General features: G+C 41.2%; 1 protein-coding gene across 1 annotated transcript in view; it reads right to left on the reverse strand.

The window, feature by feature from the left end:
- Positions 1-2,327: 2,327 nt before the first annotated feature.
- LOC126474429 (trypsin-1-like) overlaps positions 2,328-27,969 on the reverse strand; it is a gene marked incomplete at its 5' end in the record, with an annotated part of 66,452 nt that continues 40,810 nt past the window's right edge. The window contains one exon of the mRNA XM_050101900.1: positions 2,328-2,699. Coding sequence (XP_049957857.1) covers positions 2,328-2,699 — 372 coding nt within the window. The remainder of the gene's footprint in view (positions 2,700-27,969) is intronic.

Genomic DNA, 27,969 nt, shown 5'->3' on the forward strand with positions numbered 1-27,969 from the left:
TGGAATATGCCATTTAATCTTCTGTTCAGGAATGGTTTATCATTCTTACCACGTACTGGTGAGATTTCAGCCCACCTTCAGATCTGCGAAATCAGCCTTATACTCATGTACAATAGCACCTAAAGCAGGAGATGGAGGGGTATGGGCCTTACTGTTTCCTGTGGACCCAAGGCAGCCACGTAGGCTAACTGATCGCCACAGAAATACGTGAGTGTCTTCGTTGAAAGAATGCCAGTCAAGCTCCGAGTGAACTCTGGCGTTGCACTACGCAAGTTTCCACTGTCTGTAATTTGTAATATGGTGTCAACGGAAGCGACACATGGCAACTCAATATTGCAATCCAGCTTCCAGTAATCAGTTTCCAGCTGCATGTGGTGTCACTTTGCCTACAGCAGCTGCCAGCATTTGAGCTTTTGTCTTCCGCCTATTCGTCAGAGAGAGTCGATTAACATTTTGGCCATCTCGTTGTGTAATCCTTGTGGAAGGGCCTGCACCCACGTTTCTCGCCATGCATTTGTCTTGTGTTAGGTCGTGCAACCTGTGCTGTTTGATGGTCCCATGACGCTCACGCCAATAGTTCGACTTTTGTCTAAGTCCGAAAGACGTGCACGTCCACTTAGCACGCTGTATTGCGATCTCCACATCAGATGTTCGAGTAACATTACCAGCACCCATTAGCCAGCATGTACTTGCCCCAGTTTTCGTTAATAGGGATGCCTCTTTTCTGTAGTAAAAGTAACAAGGATAAGGATGGAATTTTAATCAAGACATAACAAAAATATGGAAATACTGGAGTATCTGTTTGGTATAATTTGGTCATAATGTTTATTGTGTAAAGATTCCTACTGGTGTACATCAAATTATGGTTCAAGAGAGATTACGTGTTAACGTGCATATATAGTCAAATTTCTGGATAAAGAGTATACAGAACACCAAGCTATTTACCAAACATAGTCGAAGTATTATTGAAATGTAGTTGCTAGCATTATGTGTCTAAAACAGGTGTCTCTTGATTTACCACATGTATATGTGTGTATGTGGTGTGTTGGACTATACACACGTATATATATATATATATATATATATATATATATATATATCTGTGTGTGTGTGTGATGTCTGCTCTTTTGGACGAGTGCAAAACAACACCACAAATACACACACACACACACACACACACACACACACACATATATATATATATATATATATATATATATATATATATATATATATATATGTAGTAAATCAAATATATATAACAAATAGTATATGTGTAGGCGTGACTGCCTTGATAACTTCAGTGACCATGCACAACAAGATCCGTGCCTCTTGTGGGATTACAGTACTTTCTGTGTGCAAGTAGTGAATGGACTATGGAATTTACAAGTGTTAGAAATTGAGAATTTGGACTCGACAAGACGTGTGTCCAAATGAGTGAGGTAATTAAAGGAACCACGCATGTTAAGTGGCAGACGTGGAGTCAGTTCCCAGTCCAGCACAAATTTTCCAGTGTCACTGTCGAATTGTTTTCATGCCCGATTATGGCAAGTGCCAGTCTTTTCTCGAAAAGAACCTATGACTATTATCTTACAAGTATCTAGTAATCATCCTGTAAAAAATAAATCAAATCCCACATAACGATAACGTCATCGTATATACTTCTAGAGATGGAAAGATCGCAACTAGAGTTTCAGTTGAACAAACACAGTATAGTTAGATTTTTCGTTTTATTCAAAAATAAATAAATGCTTACATTTATGATCTAAAAACCATTTCTACAATTTTATAGACAAATATTTTAATTGTTAGGGCAGGACAGCACTACACAATATACGTGCAGAGATTTCATCGAATTGTTGTCCACTGAAATATATGGGAACAAATATCAGTAGTTCTGTTTAAAGTTCATTATTCGACTTGTGCAAGTCTTTAAAAGTGTTTAAAAACTCTGTTCTACATTTTTCAGTGTATGTGTGAGGGCTCTAAAGAGTATATTTTTGATGTAGGAAGTTTGATGTAAATACGACGCAAACCAGAATTTTTTAAAATTTTGTTTCTGCGACCAGTGTTGATGTGTAAGTGATTACTTTTCTGTGTTCTACTTATGCTGTACTCCATACGGTAAGCTATACACCAGAAACAGAAGATTAAATATTAGCCAGATGACGACTTTCACGTCAAAATGAGTCGTAGAGTAATAAATAAAAAAGTAGCAGCTTGCTGAGGTTTTTCATCCAAATGTCTACGGAAAAATATGTGCAGCATTAGTTAAAGATTTTACAGGTACAGTGTGTGCTGCAGACAGAACAGAGGGTCGAGAAAGGTCAAGCGGTGCCTATGTGCTCAGTGATCCAGGGCCGCAGGGCGGCGACGTTGGAGAAGACGCCCGGCAGGCCGGGCCGCGCGCAGCCGAGGCCCCAGGACACGATGCCGACGAGAAGGCGGCGCTGCACCAGCGGGCCGCCGCTGTCGCCATGGCAGGCGTCCCGGCCGCCCTCGGGGAAGCCGGCGCACAGCATGCGCTGCGTGATGCCGCCCAGGAAGGCGTACGCCTCGCCGCAGCGCCGCGGGTCCAGCACGGGCTCGGTGAGCGCCTGCAGCTGGGTGGCCGGCGGCCCGTGCTCCGACAGCCTGCCCCAGCCGGTCACCGTCACCAGCGACCCCACGGCTGGCTCCTTTAATGGCAGTCCCGCTGCCTGCAAGTGCGAAACACGAACAAATATTGTATTTTCTCACTGTGAGAGAACTGAAGGGCCATCTGTTTTAATTGTAAAAAATCATTCAAGAGCGAAGAACGAATAAAATATCTCTTTATTGAAGACAACCGGTTTCGACAAACGTTGCCATCATCTTCAGGTCTTAAAATCTTGAGTTGTAAAACATGTTAGTTTTACGCTGAGCCTCAAGCACATGATGCCAGTTGAATAAAATTAGCATATTATAAAAGCTTTATCATCGCTAAATTTTTTAAAAACATAAAGCACCATATACGAGTACATATTGCTCAAAAATTCTTGTTGCATCATTCAAGCGTGGAATAAAAAACACATCTTTTTACGTATCTGGACATATTCTAAACTGTGCGAGTCCACTTTCAATTGCGTAGAAGGTACCTTTCCATTTAAAGTGGATTCGCAATGTTTAGAATATGTCCTACATATGTAAACAGATGTGCTACTCTGTGCCTTGTTCGTACGATTTAACAAGATTTTGTGAGCAATAGGTATGTAGACATGGCCTTTTTGCATAAGGTTCTTTATGTTCTTAAATATTTTAGAGATGAGAAACCTTTTATACTGTCCTGATTGTTCTCCATTTGACATATTGCGCGTCAGTCCAGACTAAAATGAATATGTTTTATAACATAAGGTTAAAAGACCTGAAGTTGACAGCAAAGTCTGTTGAAACAGGTTGCCCTCAATAAAGAATTATTTTATGTGATATTGGCTGCTGAATATTTGTTTACAAACAAATCACAGAAAACACCAGACGTCATACAGTAATTAACCTAAATGTTGCATATTGCGGAAACTTTAATATTGAACTTTTTGATCCATAAGTACACTCCTGGAAATTGAAATAAGAACACTGTGAATTCATTGTCCCAGGAAGGGGAAACTTTATTGACACATTCCTGGGGTCAGATACATCACATGATCACACTGACAGAACCACAGGCTCATAGACACAGGCAACAGAGCATGCACAATGTCGGCACTAGTACAGTGTATATCCACCTTTCGCAGCAATGCAGGCTGCTATTCTCCCATGGAGACGATCGTAGAGATGCTGGATGTAGTCCTGTGGAACGGCTTGCCATGCCATTTCCACCTGGCGCCTCAGTTGGACCAGCGTTCGTGCTGGACGTGCAGACCGCGTGAGACGACGCTTCATCCAGTCCCAAACATGCTCAACGGGGGACAGATCCGGAGATCTTGCTGGCCAGGGTAGTTGACTTACACCTTCTAGAGCACATTGGGTGGCACGGGATACATGCGGACGTGCATTGTCCTGTTGGAACAGCATGTTCCCTTGCCGGTCTAGGAATGGTAGAACGATGGGTTCGATGACGGTTTGGATGTACCGTGCACTATTCAGTGTCCCCTCGACGATCACCAGTGGTGTACGGCCAGTGTAGGAGATCGCTCCCCACATCATGATGCCGGGTGTTGGCCCTGTGTGCCTCGGTCGTATGCAGTCCTGATTGTGGCGCTCACCTGCACGGCGCCAAACACGCATACGACCATCATTGGCACCAAGGCAGAAGCGACTCTCATCGCTGAAGACGACACGTCTCCATTCGTCCCTCCATTCACGCCTGTCGCGACACCACTGGAGGCGGGCTGCACGATGTTGGGGCGTGAGCGGAAGACTGCCTAATGGTGTGCGGGACCGTAGCCCAGCTTCATGGAGACGGTTGCGAATGGTCCTCGCCTATACCCCAGGAGCAACAGTGTCCCTAATTTGCTGGGAAGTGGCGGTGCGGTCCCCTACGGCACAGCGTAGGATCCTACGGTCTTGGCGTGCATCCGTGCGTCGCTGCGGTCCGTTCCCAGGTCGACGGACACGTGCACCTTCCGCCGACCACTGGCGACAACATCGATGTGCTGTGGAGACCTCACGCCCCACGTGTTGAGCAATTCGGCGGTACGTCCACCCGGCCTCCCGCATGCCCACTATACGCCCTCGCTCAAAGTCCGTCAACTGCACATACGGTTCACGTCCACGCTGTCGCGGCATGCTACCAGTGTTAAAGACTGCGATGGAGCTCCGTATGCCACGGCAAACTGGCTGACACTGACGGCGGCGGTGCACAAATGCTGCGCAGCTAGCGCCATTCGACGGCCAACACCGCGGTTCCTGGTGTGTCCGCTGTGCCGTGCGTGTGATCATTGCTTGTACAGCCCTCTCGCAGTGTCCGGAGCAAGTATGGTGGGTCTGACACACCGGTGTCAATGTGTTCTTTTTTCCATTTCCAGGAGTGTATGTTATGATATCAACACATTGGTTAGGTTTTAATGTAATTCTAGCGGAAACAGTTTATGTTTCTGCCTTGAGGGGCAGTTCATTGTGTCTGTTGCAACCGTGTCACCTGTAAACATTGCAGTAGATTTCTTACGCTTCAGAACGTTTCAGACAACAGTAACGTATGATCAAGGGCTTCCTGCAGTCATTCAAACGAAAGAGGGAATGAGACAGATGGACTTGTCACTCTGAGTCAAAATGATATCTCCAGAATCTGGAACAAGTTCCTAGCGATAGGAATAGTTGATTATGGTCTCAGTAGTGGTCGCGGAAATAAACGAGTGCGCAGGACTGATATCTGAATATAAAAACAAGCAGAAATCCTCAACACAATGCTACATGTTTATAGTGGTAGTTCCAAACAGCTGTAGGGCTGTAGGGGTGTAGGTGTCAACACAAACGATACGAAATAGGCTCCACAAGGAGCGATTACTTGCCAGAAGACATCTGAAGATTCCGCCTCTAAATTGGGTTCAGAGAGGGTCTGGTATCATATGGGCATGGCACCACTCTTTGCAGACTAAGAAGCACTGCAACACAACCTTCGTTTCTGATGAGACCCTTATCGGTCTCCACACTTATATGAACGTGTGGAGGCAACGTTTACACCCTAACTGTATCGCAGACCACCACCCTTCTCAAGACGGTTCAGTTATGTTTTGGGGTGGAATAATGATGACTGCAGGACATATCTTATGCCAGTACATGGGTGGTTATCTGGTGTGAAGTATGAGGATGACATTCTTGCATGCCATGTAACTCTTTTTTGTGAGGGTTTGGAGTGGGAGTAAAACAGATGGACGACAATGCACGCCTTCATCGTCACACTCTAGTGAACACGTTCCTATTGGAGCATAAATCAGTAAGACGGAATGACTGCAATTTTCTCCAGATCTCAGCTGCATAGAGAACGCGTGGGACGTGCGAAAACCAGCGGTCTGCAATCGCCCTGTCCCACCAGAGACCTCACAGGACATCTCAGAGGCCGCTGTTGAGGAACAGGACAATACCCCGCAGGCTTATTTGGACGGTTTGACAAGTAGTGGGCCTAGCCGCCTTCAAAAGTGTCCCCAGTTACATGGAGCTCAGTTGCTTCATAAACAGTGTGTTATACAGTATGAAAGTGAGAAGAAACTGTATGGTCTATAGTGGAGTTTTCTGTAAGGTTTTCTTCTCGTTATTTTTTTGTTTGTGTTATCAAATTGAAATATGTTTACCTTCTTTATTGTTCCTGATCACTGTCTCTAACACAACAAAAACAGTTTTCAAATGTTCAAAATGTGTGTCAAATCTTATGGGACTTAACTGCTAAGGTCATCAGTCCCTACGTTTACACACTACTTAACCTGAATTATCCTAAGGACAAACACACACATCTATGCCCGAGGGAGGAGTCGAACGTTCGCTGGGATCAGCCGCACAGTCCATGAATCAGTTTTCAATATAAAGAAAGTTTGTGATACGAAGTTCTTTATCAATTTATTTGTGTGTATGTACACTGGATTAATAGTTTCGACAGGACTCAGCTGACATCTTTAGATCTTCAAGGTAAACAAAACCACAGAAAATATTTACATTGTAGTAGCTGCAGTCGTAAAATAACGATTTTACATAAGTTCCTTTGGCATACACACAGAGTACACGCTATGAAATCATACTGTGCGATATACTGCATAATTGTTTTCGTACTATCCAAATGGACAGTGAACTTGAAATAAAACAAAACTACATTTACAGAAATTATTGTGGTATACATATCCCTTCTGTTACTGCTACAGCCTGACTGGTATCTGGCAGTAGTGAGGCAGAGCTGAAGCTGGAAAAGTCAGAATTGTTGACAGATTTATTGAAGATGGTGTCAGTAGATACGGCAACATTGCAATGATTACATTAGCAGATGACATCATGGGTTTTTCCACAATCCAGTATCTGTCCCCTCCCCATCTATCTCCACTCACATTTTCTAACTAGGAATTGGAGGGAAACGTTCAGTCTGTGCTGAACTGTTAGTGTGGAAGGATCTCTTTATATCATCATTTTTGGCATGTGCAGGTGTTATCCTGTTTGAAGAATTTTCTTCAGTTCACAATACCACTTGAAATTGGAGGGGGGTGGGGGGAAATCACAAGAATGTAAGTAGTACCCTGTTGTGTCCAACAACAACTATGTGCCCTAAGTACACTGCTACAGATCATCAGTTTAAGTCAGTTACATAAAACTCATTTGAGCAGCTGCAGAGATCCATCACATATTGCAAAAACAGTACAGCTATAAATCTTATGTACAGATCATATAACGATACGATACGATAAATATCGAGAAAATCAGTATGCCAAAACAGCTAAATACCTTCCCTAAACTCAACCTACAAATCATAAAAAATCATAAACGTCTATATGCACAGCTACAGATCCAAACATATAGCAAATATTGTGAATCACAGTATACCAGCACTCCTAAACATCACAGATCATAAACATGCACCTTACATATCGAAAATGTATTCTAGATATCACAAACGGATATCCACCGGCACCTTCTAAGAGAGAGGCAAGCACATGAGCGTCGAAGGTGCGTGAGAGTAAGCGTAGTTTGAGGCTTACACGCTGCCAGCGCCCTGCCTCAGCATGTCCATTAACATCGGTGTCCAGAAGCCTAATGCATGTGCAGGGGTCACTAGAGACCTAACTACTGCTACTACTACTACTACCACTACTAAATTAAACTCCGTCCGAACAGGCCTCGAAAGACGCTAACGGTACCGACCGGCCACCGTGTCATCCTCAGCCTATAGGCGTCACTGGATGCGGATATGGAGGGGCATGTGGTCAGCAGGTATGTGGTCAGCACATCATTTTCCCGGCCTTGTCAATTTTAGTGACCAGAGCAGCTACTTCTCAATGAAGTAGCTCCTCAGTTTGCCTCACAAGGGCCGAGTGCACCCCACTTGCCAACAGCACTTGGCAGACCGAACAGTCACCCACCCAAGTGTCAGCCGAGCTCGACAGCGCTTAACTTCGGTGATCTGACGGGAACCGGTGTTATGACTGCAGCATGGCCGTTGGCTCACCAGAGAGCAAATGATTAAATGTAGAACCTCAAGCTGCCTCGCCTAGAAGTACTGTATCGCTGGCCCTGACTGCGTGCTTGGGCACAGAGGCCACCAAATTAAAACCACATGGCAGCTGGGGGAACTACTGCATTAGACACCACGTGACAACACACGCCAGAGCGCTCTAGCGGTGGCCAGCTGTATCTCAACGAACCCCCTCACCAGCTGGAGGTTGCAAGAAACCTGTTGCCCTTCGTGGAGACGTGTGCACGCTGACGTTTGATCCCACATCCTGCAGTGGTCCCCATTGTTGATCTGGATAACCACTTATTGTAAAGCCCATTGCAATTGCACAAGTGGTTCACAGTGCTCTCGGGGCACCGGTGGGACAAGATACCATGTGTGGGGCAGGTGCTTTTGAGGCTGAGCTTCCTGTCTTCAAGCAAAGACCACCAGCAAATCGTTAAGCATGGAAACGTTGTGTCTGTCGGCGACCTCGCAATGGCAGCGTTTCCTGTCATCACGCACATGTTTCAGAAACATTACTCAGTTTGTCCAGACTTGTAAAAGCCATCCTGTTCTTTCCTGGAGGAGGAGCAAGCGCCTGGCCTCTTAAATGTCACCGACATCCACATTTCACTGTCAACGAGCAATATGTTTCCCATCTTCCCACCAGCAAATCGTTAAACATATTTCCTCTCTAAAGATGTGCATTAGAGACACATCGGGTAACGCTAATGCTGTGGTGTACAGGAAGATGTCGAAGTTAATTGGCTGTAGGATACAAGATGACTTAGACAAAATTTCTAGTTGGAATAATGAATGGCGCAGAAGAGTAGCAACAACCAATCTGTAACCTTCATATCCAGTATTAGTAACCTCCTGCTTACTATAGTCACCACATTCCAATATCTGGGCGTAATGTTGCAAAAGATATGAAATTAAATGAGCATCAAAGGACTGGGACTTGGGTTTATTGGAAGAATTTTGAAAAAGTGAGGTTTATCTATAAAGGAGACTGCGACCTATTCTTGAGTATAGCCTGAGCCTTAGGGGATCAGTATCAGGTTGGATTAAAGGAAGACAGCGTACCAGTTCCAAAATGGACTGTTAGATTTGTTACTTGTAGGTTCGATCACAGACGAGAATTATCAGATGCTTTGGAACTTAAATGGGAAGGCGACATTCTTTTAGAGGATCACTCTTGAGAAAATTTAGAGAACCAGCATTTAAAGTTTGCTGCTGAATGACGCTGAGGCACCAACGTACTTTTCGGGTCAGGATCACAAAGATAAGAGACGAGAAATTAGATCTCATATCGAAGTATACAGTTAGCTTTTATTCTCCATCGCTCTACTGGCAAGTGGAAATGACTTGTAGTAGTACAGGATACCCTCTGCCATACACTGTTCGGTTGCTTGTAGACTATGTATGTAGATGTAGATGTAAGTTAAGTCTACCTATTAAGATGTCAGTCCACCGATTAGCAGACACACAAAACTCACGGAAGAAGGTTGTCTCTTATTTCTTAGAAAAAACAAAAGACGGAACTCCAGTTGATGATTGTCTCTTGGTAAAATACTTTTTTTGCCCCTAATTTTTTCATTGCAGTCACTTCGCGAGACGATGCGGGAGGGAGTAACATAGTTCCTCATAACACTTAGATGGAACTCACCTCTCTGCCTCCCTTTTGTCAGAGTATTTCTAGCCCTCTTACATTCTCAAAATTCTTCCAGGTTCCGATATGGCAGTTGTATCTTCCTGAGTTACAAATAAGTGATGCCTATAGCTAATTGTACCCTGCTAATTCTATCAAAATCCCATCACGTTGTGACAGCAGTGTTCCGTTAGTCAAAAGACTGGCTAGTCCTCAATCATCCATCGCTGGCTGTGTAGAGAGCTACCACAACGAGGAAAACAGTACACCAACGTACAGGTAGAAGTTCACCATCACGCGGGTTGCTACGTCCAGATATTTTTTCGATTGGTACTCGTTCTGGTGAATTTTAGTCAGTGGCGTCATAGAACTGTAGCAGGTCTCTTCGAATATCTTAGATTCAATAGCTACATTTAGCCATACTGTTCTCCAACTCCCACCAGTCCTCAAGCCTATGCAAACCTCTGTAGCTAACCGGTGCCGGTGCTACAACCGTGCTATAGACAGAGCTTACTTCTAAATACCCATTCCGCAAACAACTGCAGCGTGTCGAATATTCCGTAGCAGTATTTCTTCGTTCCTTTTCCACTCACATATGTAATTGTCGAGCAAAAAGTGATTGTCTGCATGCCTCTGTACGTACTGTAATGTCATCTATTATCACTACGCCACATATAGTTAAAAAAAAAGTGGCCAATGAAACCTTACTGATTCATCTGTAGTATGAAGAAAATCTGATTTATCTGCAGTCAATGACATCGAATGATTGTTCATAAACGTGCCTCTGTATGTGCGCTAGTCCCATTTATCGTATTGCAATGATCGCTACGATAGAACTACGACATCGTGGTTGTGTCAGAGTCTCCGCTAACAGCATAGTAATTCGTGAGAAGTACATCACAAGTATTTCAACTGCGATGTACCTCCATACTACGATTCTAACAGTTTGACAGAGGTTCCAACATGCACACTATCCTTTGCATCATTTACATTGGCGCAACTACCTCGCACCTACAGAGGCATACTGCAAGAGTAGGGAATGATTCGGGGTATAATCACAGCATTGTTCATCCCCCCCCCCCCTCCCCCACGTGTTATCCGATAGTGGACCGACGACGGTACCGCATTGCACCTAGAGCGGTGGATAGTGCGCATTTGTGTAGTTGTACTTTATTTATTTAGAAGCAGGTCCAGGAATTCCAAGCTTATCTGACTATCGTACATCGATAGCCAATCAACCAACACGTGCAAGTCAGACCAAATCAATGCCGATGTCTCCTCCAGCAACAGCAATCATCTTAGAGGTATACTTGAAAAAGAGACAGCATTGTTCGTATATTTTTTACTATTGCAAAATCGATTTTCTGTCACTGAGTGACCATCTTCAGTGCTATATTGTATAACTTAAATTGGGATGCACTGTTGTCACTAAACTTACGGCAATCACATAGACTCTATATGATTGCCGTAAGTTTAGTGACAACAGTGCATCCCAATTTAAGTTATACAATATAGCACTGAAGATGGTCACTCAGTGACAGAAAATCGATTTTGCAATAGTAAAAAATATACGAACAATGCTGTCTCTTTTTCAAGTATACCTGTTACCTGGTCGTAGTGCACAAGACAACATGGAGTCGCCAATTAATCATCTTAGAGCCTTTTACATCCCGATCGTCCGAATTTTATCGCCACAGTCTCTAGGTGAAATGCTGACAGAATTTGCGGCCGTTCTCCTTCTACATTGCCACTTCTTTGTGTGTCGATTACACCCTCTTAATAATCCATGCAAATGATTTTGAGCCTGACATTCTTCTGCTCTAGCGCACCGACCTATCAGTTATTAGTCTTTGCGTTACTTCACTTAAGATTCCAGCAGATGAATAATAATCCGAATATGTATTCTACTTCAGCTCGCCCCAGATGCTTACTACTACTCATTTTACTGCAGTTAGCGCTTCCACTCAGTGTACGGGATTTCTAGTCCAGTTATCGTCTAATAGATTCAGTTGAATTCTGGTCAACTACCAACTCCATCACTTGTCTTCCCACCTGCTTGGAGACAACTCTGTCTCATGCGAACATTCAACATGTAAAACAATTACGCCGCAAATGGCTCTATAGGTGGGGGTATATCGCACCATTGTTATCGATTATCCGATCCCAATGTCAATAGTGGAAATTGATAATGTATAATAAGGTACGAAGGGGTTACTCGGTCAAATAGAGTGGCAGACGCTTTGTAGAAAACTGACATATATATCAAGTGGTAGTTGGCGGCACGACACCATCTTCTGTAGGAACAAAAAAAAAGTTCAAATGTGTGTGAAATCTTTTGGGACTTAACTTCTAAGGTCATCAGTCCCTAAGCTTACACACTACTTAAACTAAATTATCCTAAGGACAAACACACACACCAATGCCCGAGGGAGGACTCGAACCTCCGCCGGGACCAGCCGCACAGTCCATGACTGCAGCGTCTGAGACCGCTCGACTAATTCCGCGCGGCTCTGTATGAACATTAGATAGAGATGTGCTGTTCGTGATTTCGGTCACTCAACCGTTCTAGTGTCAACAGAAGTTCATTGCAGGATGGTACGCCCACTCCAGCAGGTTTTGCATGCAATAACTGTCGAATTTAAAGCAAACAAGAAACAGTTACTTGCGAAATACTGTCACATAGTTTCCAAACGTTAGTCAGTGTTATATAAGTACGGTGATATTGTGTGTGCTACTCCATCCCCGTAGTTGGAGCTTAACACAGGTTTCTTTTAGCGGAGGAAAATATAGAATTATCTCCCAAACGTTACGTAGTCGCACACATTCACTCTGACAAAAAATATCTAGCGGTTTATCCTAATCCATAACCTAATAGTCATCTATATAAGACCATTACAATAGAACATTCTGATGTTTCATTTCAATGTCAACCAGCTTTGCTTATGATGAACTTTTTCATTTCACACTACATGCATACCAATTTCTCCTAATATACACCATGCTCCTGACTATGGCATATATTACAATGCCTGTAGACTGTACAGAGTTCTCCCTACTGCAGTACTGACATATGACATCGTGCTTCCATCCAGCATATATATCACACGTTAAGAAACCAAGCACCTTCAACCACCAATTCCGATTATATCTGTTATATAATGCTTTACACGAAAGTAATACTACGCTTGGTCGTAGGCAGAACTCAGATTTTCTTTTACTCTCTGCAATACACCCTAATAAAGAAACTAGTCACCTCAAGCTTTGTGGTGTGTTCATGTCACAAAGCTCTTGATACCAGATCATATGGAAATCTATAGCACATATCTTAACAATATGGAAATCTATAGTACATATCTTAACAATAGTAGTCTTCTGCAGAAGCAGATGGTGGTTCTTAGTTCGACGGAAGAATGTATACGTTGACGAACCGGTGGTATTTTGTCAGTTCCATGCTTTGACACTAAAAAAAAAATCACGATTCTGCAATACAAGTCAGAAGGTGAAAAAATCACAGCGGAATCATAGCTATTATATTAAGAGTAAATGGCTCTGAGCACCATGGGATTTAACAGCTATGGTCATCAGTCCCCTAGAACTTAGAACTACTTAAACCTAACTAACCTAAGGACAGCACACAACACCCAGCCATCACGAGGCAGAGAAAATCCCTGACCCCGCCGGGAATCGAACCCGGGAACCCGTGTGTGGGAAGCGAGAACGCTACCGCACGACCACGAGATGCGGGCTAATTAAGAGTACAAATAAGTGTACCGATGTAGGGAAAAACAAAAAAAGAACGTATTTTAACACAATGGTTATTCTTCACAATGTGAATTATCAGAGTATAAGAAGTACATACCAAAATGACAGTATCTGTTGCAACGTCGTTGCGTTCGTCGAAAATGTTCTTACTGTAGCTGACACACAGCAAACGAGGAAAGGGTAGGTCTATATTTAATGTGGGCAGCAATTCGTCACACGGAAAGAATATTATTTCCATTACTTGGTGAAAGAAGATTTTTACACAGGCGAGCATTGTCAGAAGCTCTCACAGTCACGTGACGTTCGGTGGTGTTTACAGAAGATTTTTTGTAGGTTTAATATTGGCTGCAACCTTTATAGTAATTTTTGCAACTTTTTTCTGACATATTATCCAGCACAAGCTCTTCTAAAATCACACACCGTATTCAACTCAATAGTTACCATTTCATCACAGTGTTTCAAACTGTTTTCCACAATGGAAACAAATGGTTTCACCTCCATCACCAGTATAAAAGAATACAGTTTCACCTGGTTTATCAGGACGATGCTTAAGAGAGCAAGACCAAACTTTGAAAGGTGTCAGCCTCACATCAGATGTTCTACATTTTCAGTGAGCTAATCTAATCTCCTCCACAGCACAAATTGAATTGTATAATGATGCTAATTGAGGAGATGAATGTGGGAGTATCTTCATTCCGCACGGGTTACGAGTACCGTAGAAAACAAACAGACCCACATATATCTCACCAACACCCTCAGACATTCACCATGTTAGAGAGTGACCTGCTTTCAACGCTCCCCTTATATATAGTTTACTCTAAGGATCCAAGATGCCTACACTTCCGCTCATGTGGTCAGGAATTCACTTCTGGCCAAAACTCTGATTCTGGCTGTGAATGGTCGGATGGAGTGGCCATGCGGTTCTAGGCGCTACACTCTGGAGCCGAGCGAACGCTACGGTCGCAGGTTCGAATCCTGCCTCGGGTATAGGTGTGTGTGATGTCCTTAGGTTAGATAGGTTTAATTAGTTCTAAGTTCTAGGCGACTGATGACCTCGCATAGTGCTCAGAGCCATTTGAACCATTTTTGGCTGTGAATGTGGTGCAACAGTGAACACCTAGGGTAATTGCCCTGTTTTGCTGTATGTGTCTGTATCGGTTTCCCTCGGGGTCTCCAGAGCCTACCACGGCCCTATTGCTAATGAATCCACATCCCGACACCACCCCAGACATATTGCGTGTGTCTTCACCTGTGTACCCTATCCTGGCCGTATCGTGTGGAACCCTAAGCCAGCTGTAATGTCTGGTGGGTTCGCCTTCGAACCCTATCCCGGATCCAACGATGGTGGCTGTACCTTACAAGATGTATCCTGGTCCTGCCCCTGACATACTTGTTCCATGAGGGTCTCCTGCAAGAGACTTACATACATACGTATGAAAAATAGTGCAATTTTCGAGGTTTTTATGCTTGTGTTATATTCACAAGCAAATTTAGAACACATGGCTATAAGTTACGTTATGATAACGTGAACAGAAGTGTCAGAATCTTGAATCTTTAAATTAAGCTATATGTAAAGGTCTCTCTTTAATGTAGGGGATGTCTGACGGTGTTGGGTGTTGGGGAGTAATATCAGTGGGTCGAACTGTTTATTTTGTACAATTTTGTACCTTGTGGAGAATGGAGACAATACCACATTCATCTCCTAAATCAGCATCGTTATGCAGTTCAATGTATGATTTGCGAGAAATTAGGTTAGGTCACCCTAAATTCAGAACGTACGATGTGAGCCTGGCATCTTTCAAAGGCTGGTCTTTAGCTAAGTGAAGCTGAATTCCCTTAAGCCACTTTGGAATTGAAACCGTGTGTTTCCATTGTGTTACAGGACCAAAATATTGAAATGAAAGAATAACCGATGGGTTGAACATACTGTATGGTTTTGTGGGCAATATTTGTCAGAAGAGAGGAGGAAAATTACAGAAAAGGCTGCAGCTAATATTAAACCCCCATCAAACCTAATGGAAGCAGTATCAAAACAAAATGTGATTTTGAGAGCTCCTGACAAAGTTCACTTGAGAAAAATGTGATCCAGTTAGAGGTGTGAGTACTATTCTTTTCCTGCAGAGAAATTGCTGCTTCCATGATATGTGGATATACTCTCTCCTCGTGTGCTGTGTTTCAGTGGTCTGTTCTAGCTACAACGAGAGCATTTATCACGAAGACAACTATAGTGTTATAGATACTATTGTTTTATATTATACTTTTATTCTTTCTTAATGTATATTGTGAAAAATGAAGAATTATCGTTAAAATGCATTCTTTTATTACTTTTTTCTACATAAATCACACTTAGGTTTTCTCTTATTCGGATAGATATGATAACACTATGTTCTTAACACCTCCTTAGCTCCATTGAAACATTGTGACTCTTTAGTACTAAGCAATGGGATTGATATATAATAGCATCGGTTTGTGGAATACAGTCTTCCGTGGGGTTAGGAAACATCATTTTCTCCGTCAGCATAGTACTATTGTTAAGATTTGTGCAACAGAGTTCCATATGATCCAGTAACAAGTGCTTTATGACATGTACACGCCACTAAGCTAGCACCAACTAGATTCTGTAATGGGGTGTATAGCAGGAAGAAAAACGAAATCTGAGTGCTGCCAATGGCCACACATCTTATCAGTTTAGTATAAATCATTTCACAGTGGACGTAATCGGAATTGCTTGTTGAAGGTGTTTGGTTTCTTAATGGATGCTGTTTATGTTGGATGGAAGGTTGGTGCCATATATCAATACTTTAATTGGGAGAAGACTGTGAACTCTACAGTCATTGTAATATATGCCATTGTCATGAGCATGGTGTATATTAGGAGAAATTGGTATCTGTGGAATGGGAAATGAAGAATCCATCTAAAGCAGAAATGGTTGACTTTGAAATGGCCATCAGCCAATACTATTGCAATTGCTTTCTACAGATGACTACTACTTTCTGGATTAGGTACAACTTAGATTTTTTTTTATCAGAGTGGATACATGCGACTACATAATGTTTAGGAGGAACTTTTACATCTTCCTTCGCTAAAAAGAACTTGTCTTAAGTTCTAACTATAGAGGTGGATTGTTCGAGTTTGATCCTATCTAAATGCTAGTGGTATAAAAACACATTACTAAAATCAGAATGAGAAGTATGTGGCGTGGAAGACAGTACTTTTAGTGGAACATTTGCTAATGATGAAAGAAAGTACCCCACACAGAATCACTGTACTTATACAGTACTGACTGTCTTTTGGAAACTGTAGACAATATTTCGCAAAGAATTGTTTTGAATTCCTCATTTTTTCCATGCACAACGTGCTACAGTAGGTATACCTCTTTTCAGTGCACTTTCATTGATATTACAACGACTGAGTGACCTAAATCACTAACAGCACATCTCAATGCTCTCACTACATTAAGCAATAAAATACCACAGATCTACACCCCGCTTCAGCGCTACACATCCCGTCTCTTGCAGAACATGTGGATTAAGTGCTCTTTGATGCTATAGAAATGCATCTTGTGGTGACCCTCGAGCTGTAAATTTTAGCGTAGAAACACGAAGTACAATGTGCGTTAACGCAGTAACACTGCTGCTGTCGAACACTATAATGCCAAGACAGAAGGTGTCGTACTGCCGTTAACTACCGCTCAATGTATACGTCAGTGTGCCACACTTTTTCTTCCCTCTGTCTGAAAGAGCTCCACCTTCATACTTCACTATAGATAATTTTGAGGTAATTGTCAGCTGCTATCCCGACATCAACAAGCATTGACCCATTTGTGGTTGAGTGACACACACTTCTGAAGAGTAACATCGATTCGACAGCTCAGAACTACATAGTCTCTGTCCACCAATGCTGTGAGCTTACAGCCCACATCTGTCCATGTTATGCGACTGACCCACGAAGCAAAAGCAACATGTGGATGCTGCTAGGATGAATAGGTTGTCACATTTCATTCGAATATGTGACGAAGAAAAAAAAAATCCCAGTGAAAGGCGACGTATTTTTCCCAGAAACATATGAAAGTATAGAGACAATAGTTTTCACCAGACCATCGTGTGATCTTGGGGTCGAAGGGTAATGGAGAATACTGGTGCGATGTACCCTCCACCATGCAATATACAGACACTTGTGGCGTATTTGTTTTAGATGTAGGATATTCGCAGTTGATGAAGTTGTGTGCAGCCAGGTGGGAGGAACTGGTACTTCATCCGAAGGTAACGGAATTTGTTGCACGTTAATAGAACTGAGAATCCCGTGCACTGCCAGAGGAAGCGTTAACTACAGCAAAATACGGAGCGGTAAGCATCTGGGGCGAGCTGAAGTAGAATGCATATGTCGGGCTCATATCCATTTGCTGGAATATAAAGGGAAGTAACCCAAACACTAGAAAGAAGAATGTGTCAGGCTCAAATTCATCTGCAAGGATTTCTAAGACATTATAATCGACACACTAAGAAGTGACAGTGTAGGAGGCGAAAGGCCGCAAATTGTGTCGGCATTTCACCTAGGGGCTGTGGCGCTACAATTCGAATCGAGATGTGTAGGAGGCACTAGGATGATTTCTGTTGTTGGAGGAGACATCGGCATTGATTTGTTGTGGCTTGTACGTGTCGGTTAATTGGCTGTCGATGTCAGAAAAGCGTGGAATTTCTGGGCTTGCTTCTAAATAAGTAAAGTATGTACAGCTACAAATGGTTCAAATGGCTCTGAGCACTATGGGACTTAACTTCTGAGGTCATCAGTCCCCTACAACTTGGAACTACTTAAACCCAGCTAACCAAAAGACATCACACACATCCATGCCCAAGGCAGGATTCGAAACTGCGACCGTAGCGGTCGCGCGGTCCCAAACTGTAGCGCCTAGAACCGCTCGCCCACTCCGGCCGGCTGTACAACTACACAAATGCGCACTATACACCGCTGTAGATCAGGGTACAGTTGTCTAGAGACATCACTTACTCGTAAGTCTCAGCTAGATACAATTGACATTTATCGAAAGTTGGAAGATTCGTTAGAATGTTTTTTTTTTTTTTTTTTTTTTTTTTTTTTTTTTTTTTTTTTTTTTTTTTTTTTTTACCAAAGAGACAATCCGGCAACGGAAGTTACGTCTTTTGTTTTCCGTGAGTTTTGTGTTTCCATAAATCGATTGATTGACATCGTAATAGGTGGACTTCACTTACATCCACATCTGTACCACCATATGGTGCATGGTGGATGGTGCAGTGTACCAGTAGTAGTCATATCCTTTCCCGTTCCACTCGCAAATAAAGAGATAGAAAATCTACTGTCTACATGCTTTCGTATGAGCTCTAGTTACTTGTGTCTTATCTTCGTTGTCCTTACACGAAAACTATGTTGGTGCAGTAGGAACGTTCAGAAGTCACCTGCAGACGTTGGTTTTCTAAATTTCCTCAATATAGTTTTCGGAAAGAACGTCGCCTTCCCATTTGAGTTCTGAAGGAACTTATTACCACTTTTGTGCTGTTCGAACCTGCCAGTAAAAAATCTAGCAGTCCGCCATTGAACTGCATCGGTGTCCTTCTTTAATCCAACCTGGTAAGGAACCCCATCACTCGAGGAGTACTCAAGACCTCTATGCAGTCTCTTTAATAGATGAACCAAACTTTCTCAAAACGCTCCCAATAAACAGAAGTCGACCATTTACCTCTCCTGCCACAACCCTCATATCGCTTAGCAGCTTTACTCCGAGGTATTTATATGTGGTAACCAGTGTAGCCAACAGTTAAAGAGAGTTCCCCAAAGTGCAAAAACCACCAGAAAACCACTAACAAAAATACCCCTGCTCTCATAATCGCTAAAATTTCCACCAAATTTTTTAAAATTATTATGAAAGAAAATAATAAGTATATTATTAATTAGTTTCCTTTATGAGCAAGTAATAAAATATTCACAATCATTAAATGAACATACAATAAATAAATCATCAATTCAAGGTCAGGAACATACAAAAAGTTCTATGAGAACAGCTGATTATTTAAATGAATTCGTCTGCTTCACATAAATCATTTTTGTCTGCACTATCATCGTCGTCGGTTTCAGACTGATACTATACTTTGGTAGCGATTTGTTTTACAACGTTTATTGGAATATCATATTCGTTGCAGCATTTTCCTTCCAACCTCAAACCACAGAGTATTGTTAATATGGCAGTTAAAATATTTAACTTCGTTCTATTCCTCTGCTTGTTTTTTTTTTTTATTACACTCGTACTGTTAAATAGTCTCTCAACATCGGCACTGGAATGAGGCAGTATAAGGAGAGTAATCGCAAAAGTAGCTAATTCCTCAAATCTGGATTCCCCCTGAGATCTTTGAAATGCAGTACTTGATTCCAAAATTTATTTTGTCTTTGGACTCGTCTTAGTTCAGCAAATGAATTTGTTGCCACTGATCATCCACTCTTGCTATAGATTATAAAATTTTGTGGAACTGAGCCATTATATCAATTATATTTTGTTTGTTGTGATTAAGTGGTTGTTCAGCACTTACTCTGGAAATTTTTTCATCAACATCGATTTTTTTGTAACTTTTTTTTTATCTCTTCTCTCAGACTTACTACAAAATCGACTACGCAACATTTCTTCGTCTTCTCGTGGTAATCCTTTTTCTCTCATTTCAAGCTAATGCTTTTCAAAGCGGAATCCCAGATAACATCTTTGATCTTAGAAATGACGAATATTTTGAGTAAAAATTTTAGCTTTATTTACAGGTAACGTAATTCTGTTGACAAGCATATCTATCAGGTTGGTCAACTCATTAAAGAGTTTGGTGTGATCTGCATTTTTCAACTCGAACATTTTATTGCCTGTGTTTATTTCAATTAATATTGGAAATAGAAATTAAATATATGCGTAATTATACTCGTTCGTATACATAGCGTGCAATACCTCTGCCATGTAACACCTTTCACGCACTTTAGCTCCGGGAAAATGTGTTTATAGCTGTGACCATTGGGTATATATTCTTGATACAGCGGATTCAATTGATAACCACCTTTTCTAGTACGCTTGAACTATTTTTGACGATTTCTGTCCATCGTTGATGGTTTTGTGTAGCTCCTTAGAAAGAGGTTGTCTGGAAGAGGAGTGACTAAACCAATAATATGTCTCTTTAATCCAAAACTCCAAATTTCTCGGTAAAAATTCTTTTGCAGCAGCTAAAACAGCCAGTTGCAATGAATGGCACAAGCAACGTACTAAAATGAGGTATGGTACCTCTTCTTTCAATTTCGTAATTACTCCGTTATTTACTCCAAGCGTGACAGAGACATTTCTGTACCAATGCCCACTAAATTTTCAAGTCGAAAATCGAATCGTTGAAGTGTCTTCATTAGAGCAGAGACAATAGCTTCAGCATTACACTCGTGCAGTGCAGCATGGTTCAGATATGTAGATACTATTTTCTGGTGTAATTTAATGCAATAAACTATAATCAATCTCAAGTATTTATCTACAGCAATATCAGTAGATTCATCAATTAATAAGCTGAATGGTAGGAGGTGAAGTTTGGAAGGTAGGAGAGGAGGTATTGGCAGAATTGAAGCTGTGAGGACGGGTCGTGAGTTGTGGTTGGGTAGCTCTGTTGGCAGAGCACTTGACCGCGAAATGCAAAGGTCCTGAGTTCGAGTCTCGGTCCGGCACACGGTTTTAATCTGTCAGGAAGTTTCATATCAGCGCACACTTCGGTGCAGAGTGAAAATCTCATACTGTGACACCTTGCTTGGATTGGTAGTTCGAGTTTCAGGGGCTTGAGGTGCTGTGCTCAGTTGCTTGCTGTCTGCCTGCCCGGACACACGGCACAAGGCTTCCGGGCACTGCACTGAATGGGCACGCCGCGTTAGGGTGCTGTCTGCACACTAGCTGCCAACTGCTTGTGGTCTTACGTGCATTTAACTCAGATGCGCACAATTGTATTTTGTGCCCCTCTTTCAGTAGGTACAGGTGGATATCCGTTCACGATATATAGACTCCATTTGCAATATGTAGGGTCCATGTGTATGATCTGTAGGTAAAGTTTAGGGGTATTGGTGTTGTGTGGGCAGAAGAGCCAACACCGTGTTACTAGTGAAGCCCGAAATGCACACGTTTTAGCTCACGCAGGCTGGCGTGAGGAGGGAAGGTGTGGGGTGGCGGTTAGCAAATTTACTGTTGTATAAATGTTTGAATGTTGAAACACTTCCCGGTCGTTTAACCATATGTGGGGCAGCTGGTTGGAATTATTGTTGTTTATGATGTTCCTATTATTTATGCTGTCTTTTGCCGTTCTCTATACTGGCTCTCTAACTACAATATTGGCAACCAGAAAGTGATTAGCAAAACGTGAAGCCTGTAATTAGAATTCCTAGTGCCCACTTCATCTGAGAAATACACTTATAGCTACAACTTAAAGCTCTGAGAAATTAGGACATTGTCTGGGATTCATAATCAAAAACGATTTTGATTAAAATAGTTCAGTATATTCTGAAAGTCACAGATGAAAAAAAAAGAATCCACACAACCTGACTAACAGAGCAGTTCAGAGTCTAATGCGCTGATGCAACTATAACTGTCCAAAATAAATGTTTAAATGAATGCTCGCCATGATTTGATGATATGCTCATCAAATGCCACGCTAAATAATGGTAGAATGTCTGTCCCGCGGCGGCACGTGAAAATACGACATACGCAAACTGAAGATAGATAATTAAAGTCATTCCAGAATTAACACGTCACTCGAAACTGATTTCATGGTTACGTGTATCCCGAGTAACTTAATACGGCATCCGAGGTTGTATATAGCAATGATACCGGTGCGACGCGACCTCCGACACAGATGGTGTGCTATTCAGCGTCTGGAGAGAACTGGGGCCTTGCTTCCTCGCGGAGCGTTCTTATATATAAAGCCGCTGTGCGGACGGCTAAGGGAACGCCTGATGAAATCGGCTCTCCCGACTAGCCGCTGGGCTAGTAACGCACCACTTTAAGTCATTGAATAAATCATAGTTTCTTTTGCTGATGGCCGATGAAGCTCTCAATTTAAATGTACATTCAGCACACAGGTAATAAAGGTTTGACGTGGCTAAGTTAAATATTTTGGGCGAGAGAATTAATTTAATTACACTGCACGCAGTAGACGAGCTCTGAGCTTGCTCTTTGGAGATACGCTACCGCTATAGTTTTATAGTTATTCAAATGAAACTTCTCACATCTTCATGGTTATAGCGGATCTCGATTTTACTTAAATATAAACATCCTAGCCTTATTTATTAGCCTACTTAATCTATCTTGCTTCCTTAATTTTTAAGACAAAAACCAGAAAATATTGAATTTCAACTAAAATCTGAATTTGTGAGATCCAAAGTACTGTTTCTATTAAATAATTATGAAAAAGGAATCTGAATATAATTTTTTAAGTCTCTAGCTCTTTTCTGTTACGCCAATGATTTTTACAGAAAAACGTCTAAATTTCGAAAATGGTTAAAGTTATCGAACTGATATTCAACACATATTAATTTAGTATTACTCCTGACATGCTAGAACCGTTTTAGGTTATTTAATTGACTTTTAAAGTGTTGCGCAACATGTATACGTCAGAGCTAGTTACAGCGGACTGGCTGGCACACAATGGAAAGAATGATGCGAATTTATTACGGCGTGAGTAGGCTGCTTCCCTACATCACCCTCTACTTAAATTTTTTTGTTTTTGAATGTTAATGAACGAAAAAAAATTTAATTACAAAGAGGGAAGCAAGAGTACAGCTTAACTCCCTATGAAAATTTAATTTGAAATGTAAACATGTAGAAATATTAAAAGAAAGCTGATTACCTACATTAATTATTTAAATTGTTGGCGTGTTCACTGCCTCTTAAGCAACATTATCCCTCAAAATATAGGCAAAATCAATTAAACACTTTGGCATACATATTGCCTTAGACAAACAAACACATAAAATATGTAAAATTATGAAAATCTTAAATCCATTAATTACATTTTTACATACACAAATTCAAAGAAAATAACATGATACATAAACAGATGATTATCTCTTAGCAGTCTTTTCTAAACCTGAAAAAAAATTTCACAAATAATTTTTACACACGTGGTTGTAGCCGCTTTGGCTGGCGTCCTACACTTCCATTCACAAGGGTAGAGGAGGGGAAGTTGCTATGGTGTGCGTCCTTCATGTTCACTCTAATTTACATGGGGAAAGGGGAGGGGTCACTGTGAGTTGTGTCCAAGTCACTCCACGCTTTCACGCAGCTACCAGGCTGCCATTATCTGGTTTGTCCTGTAGAACAAACAAAAAGAGTGCCTCAGCCCCTGTTCACTTAATATCTAAGGGTGGGTCACAATGAAATGGGGATATACACATTTTATCTTTCAATATGTTGCTGGAACAAAGTTAACAGAACCTTTTTAATTTTACTCTCGCGGTTACTTGAGTGTCATGAAATCGGTAAACAAATGGCTCAAAACGCCGTTAGTCACGTACTAGAGAAAATTTATGCTCAAGGCATACAATCATGAATCCTATTTAATTTCAATTTATTATTTCTGGGCCGGAACACTGAACCAATGCTCGGTACATTCCTGATACATTTGTATTTTATTCACTTAGCTGACTCATCTTTGATTACCTTATTCTTAGAGATAGTATGAGTATATTTGATTAGTAATTGTCTTCTCAGCTTCTTTGTACATGTGAGTAACTTGTGGTAATAGTACAGTTCTGAGTGTTCAAAACACACCATGTTTAGTTGTCTACTACTCCACTTGTTGGTCCAATGCTGCTGTGTCAGTTCCAGATTTGCAATTATGTACTTACTTCATCGAAGTGTATTTATGCTGAACTATAAATAATGTTTCACGTCTGCCATTATGTTACTCAATTATGTTGCTAGTGTATGTACTTATTTAACACTCACTCTATTAACATTTAAAGCACAGGATAGAACATTTATTTCGTATCTATAGTGTATTGCGGCTGATCAATTTGTTCACGTGGCAATCCATTTCCACTCGATCGGACGCTGAAACCACAGGTAGTCTCTCTCGACCTACCACTAAAGTGCATTAAGTAATTATGGACGACCGTAATGCTAAATTCCTTAAACCTATAGGACACCATGAGCTGCTCTGTCTCATCTAACATAAGGGTACCTATGGTCGCATTCACGCCTCCAACTCATAACCTCAATACATGTAGGTGTGTCCTGTCACACCCAACACCAAATAACGGCCAGCTCCAATCTTATAAATATTTCAGGGACGTGTCCTTCACGTCTCAACCACAAACACTGTTCAATTCTATTACACTGCCATTGCTTGCTACACAAGGTGAGTTCATTTTTACAACTTATCTGCATATTTTCGTAACACTAAGCACTCTCTTCTACTATTAATTAGTTAGCTCTAATGCATACACTAGGTTTCACTGCCACTTCAGATCATGCTTATACACGAACTTGTATGTCTTTTTTAAATATTATTGTGGAACCATTTCCAATAAAACAACACTTTGTGCTTACAATATTACCAGGGCTCTATACATACTTGTTACTCAAATACATTTGTATCTTAATTACGTCATACTTCTATATTGTTTACGTCACTGTTAGGTTTGTCACATTAGGTATTTTTCTTCACTAATCGGTGGATAGAATGGTTACAGACCTCATGGCTTGATAGCCATGACGGAAAATTTTCGTTATGGAAAGAAGAGGTCGAAATTTTAGATGGATAGAAAAGATGAAGAATGAGTGAGACCTGAAATGGGAAAGAAGATCTAACACAGCTGGGACTGCACAGCTGCCACACTGTGTAGAGGTTACAGAACAATCTCCTCGCTATAGAATTCATTGGTTTCAGAAAATGTTTCATATTGGAAAGAAGGGGTCGAAATTTTTGTGGATAGGAAAGATGAAGAGAGTAAGTGAGATCTGAAAAGGAAAGAAGATCTCACACAGCTGGGACTGCACAGCTGTCACACTGTGTAGAGGTTGCAGAACAACCTCCTCCCTACAGATTTCATTGGTTTCAGAAAATTTTCATATTGGAAAGAAGGGGTCGAAATTTTTGTGGATAGGAAAGATGAAGAGAGTGAGTGAGATCTGAAATGGGAAGGAAGGTCTCACACAGCTGGCACTGCACAGCTGCCACACTGTGTGGAGGATAGAGAACAACCTCCTCCCTACAGCATTCATTCATAACTTTTGACCACGCCACGTCGATCTGAAAATACCTTATGATGCCTTTTTGAACCTGTCCCAGTTCTTACATCTTATTAGCTGAAATTTTATCGATTTTCTGCAATTTAGCTTCTATTTTGTCCAAAATAATTGCTTCTTCTTCTTCTGTGTTTAGCTTACTTGTACAAAGATTAACACCTTCGTCCCAATATCTCCTATTTTTCAGAACTCGTATAGGCAGCTCCCAAGTTTCATCATTAGTTACTACATGTTTATCACTAAAAGGTACTGTAATTACTCCGGTTATTGGCACGACCATTTTTAACTGGCTTCTTTCCAAGTCAACAACACTCTGATATTTTGGCAAGAAATCTATGCCAATTAAAACCTCAATACTGAGATTATTTACAATTAAGCATGGATGATCAATTAAATTACCATTAATGTTAAAGGGCAGCAAAGCTTCTTGCTTTACCGTTTTTGACACCTTGCCAGTAGCACCAATTATTCTCAGTCCTGATACCCTCATTACTGTAAGCTTGTCTTTACAAGGTAATGCATCAAAGAAGGACTGAGATATTGCACTCACCTCACTTCCACTGTCTAAGAGACAACGTACATTGATACCCAACATATTCACTATTATTATAGGGTGGCTTATTCTAGTTTGTACTACTGTTTCCTTTATTTCCATTATAGTTAACTGGTACAGCATTGCTTTCCGTACTGTTGTTTACCTGCATAATTTTGTTTGGAACAAAATTACTATCATTTGGATGCCATTGATGGTTCTGATAATTACTTCTCCAATTCCTACCTCTCTTAGGATGGCGCACACCTACTGTTCTGATGTTTACGTTGCCATTCTGCTCGTTCTTAAAATTACTACTATTGTTAATAGCATTTCTGTTATTACGTACTTGCTACTCATTGGCAGCAACACGTTCTACACGTTCCAAATACTCAATGAAACGATCCAGATTGTCTCTAGGGGCAGATATAATTCTAGTTTGCCAATACCATGGCAGTTTGGCTTCAAGACCTAGTATTATTATTTCAGGTTTTAGCTTTTCCGCCAAATGTGACAAACGTGAAATCCATGACCTAGCAAATTCTTTAATAGATTCCTTGCCTGCATTGAAGCGTTTTCCACTCCAAAATTCTCTCAACACTTCATTTTGCTTATTACTAGACCAATACTCATTAATGAAAGCTGTTTTAAATTCCGCTAATGTTTTACACTTCAACATAACATCAGCTGACCAACGCATAGCGTCACCTGCTAAATGGCTTCTAATAAATGAGATTTTCTCTTGTTCTGACCAAGTTGGTGGAATCACATCTTCAAAATCGTTCCAGAAATCTAGCGGGTGGATATTTTTATCTGGATCGAACCGCAAGAACTGCCGACACCCGATTAAAGCGGCGTTTGCTGCTACAACTTGTTGTATACAACCATTACCAGAAGTTACTGAAGCTACTTTACTTCAGTGTTAGCAATGTTAGTACTAATATTTTCTACTCTCATTTGAACATTATCTACTCTTTGCACAATATGAGTAGTATCAGTTTTGATTGCATCTACGTCTGCTTGACGTATGTTTACTTTCATATTAACATCTTTGAACCTATCTGAGCACAGTTCAGATTCCGCCTCGATCTTTTCTGTTAACTTGTGCTCCAGCTTCGCATCTTCCATTTGGAAGTCTTTGCGAACCTCAGCAACTTCGGATTTTACTGTTTTATACATTTCAGAAAATTGTTGAGCAACCTTTTTCTTAATATCCTCATGGTTGTAATTAATTTAATAATTCAAACTGTCCAGATCCTTTTTCAACTTACTGCAACCAGCCTTGAAGGTATCGTCCATTACCTCCAATCGTTTATTAAAATTGGTTTGGCTGGCCACAATTTTGTTATTTACCTCAATTATATCAGATTTTAATTCAGCTGTCATTCTAGCATTACTGGCTGACATTTTTGCATTACTGGCAGCTATTGCTTGTAATATAACATTTAAATCAATAGCCCAGTGTCTTTGGGTTGCTCACTAGCTGGCTTTTTATCACACTCAGGTGACGAAAACCTAGCTCCAATACCAGAATCATCAAGACTAAATGAAACTTCTGTTTGATCAGTCATATCTAACTTCTCCTGTTTAAACTGTACCACCTCTGATGGCTGTTTCGTTTTTAACTCATCAGATAAACTATCATCCAATGAATCAACAATTTC

The sequence above is a fragment of the Schistocerca serialis genome, chromosome 4 (assembly GCF_023864345.2).
Source record: "Schistocerca serialis cubense isolate TAMUIC-IGC-003099 chromosome 4, iqSchSeri2.2, whole genome shotgun sequence".
NCBI lineage: Eukaryota > Metazoa > Arthropoda > Insecta > Orthoptera > Acrididae > Schistocerca > Schistocerca serialis.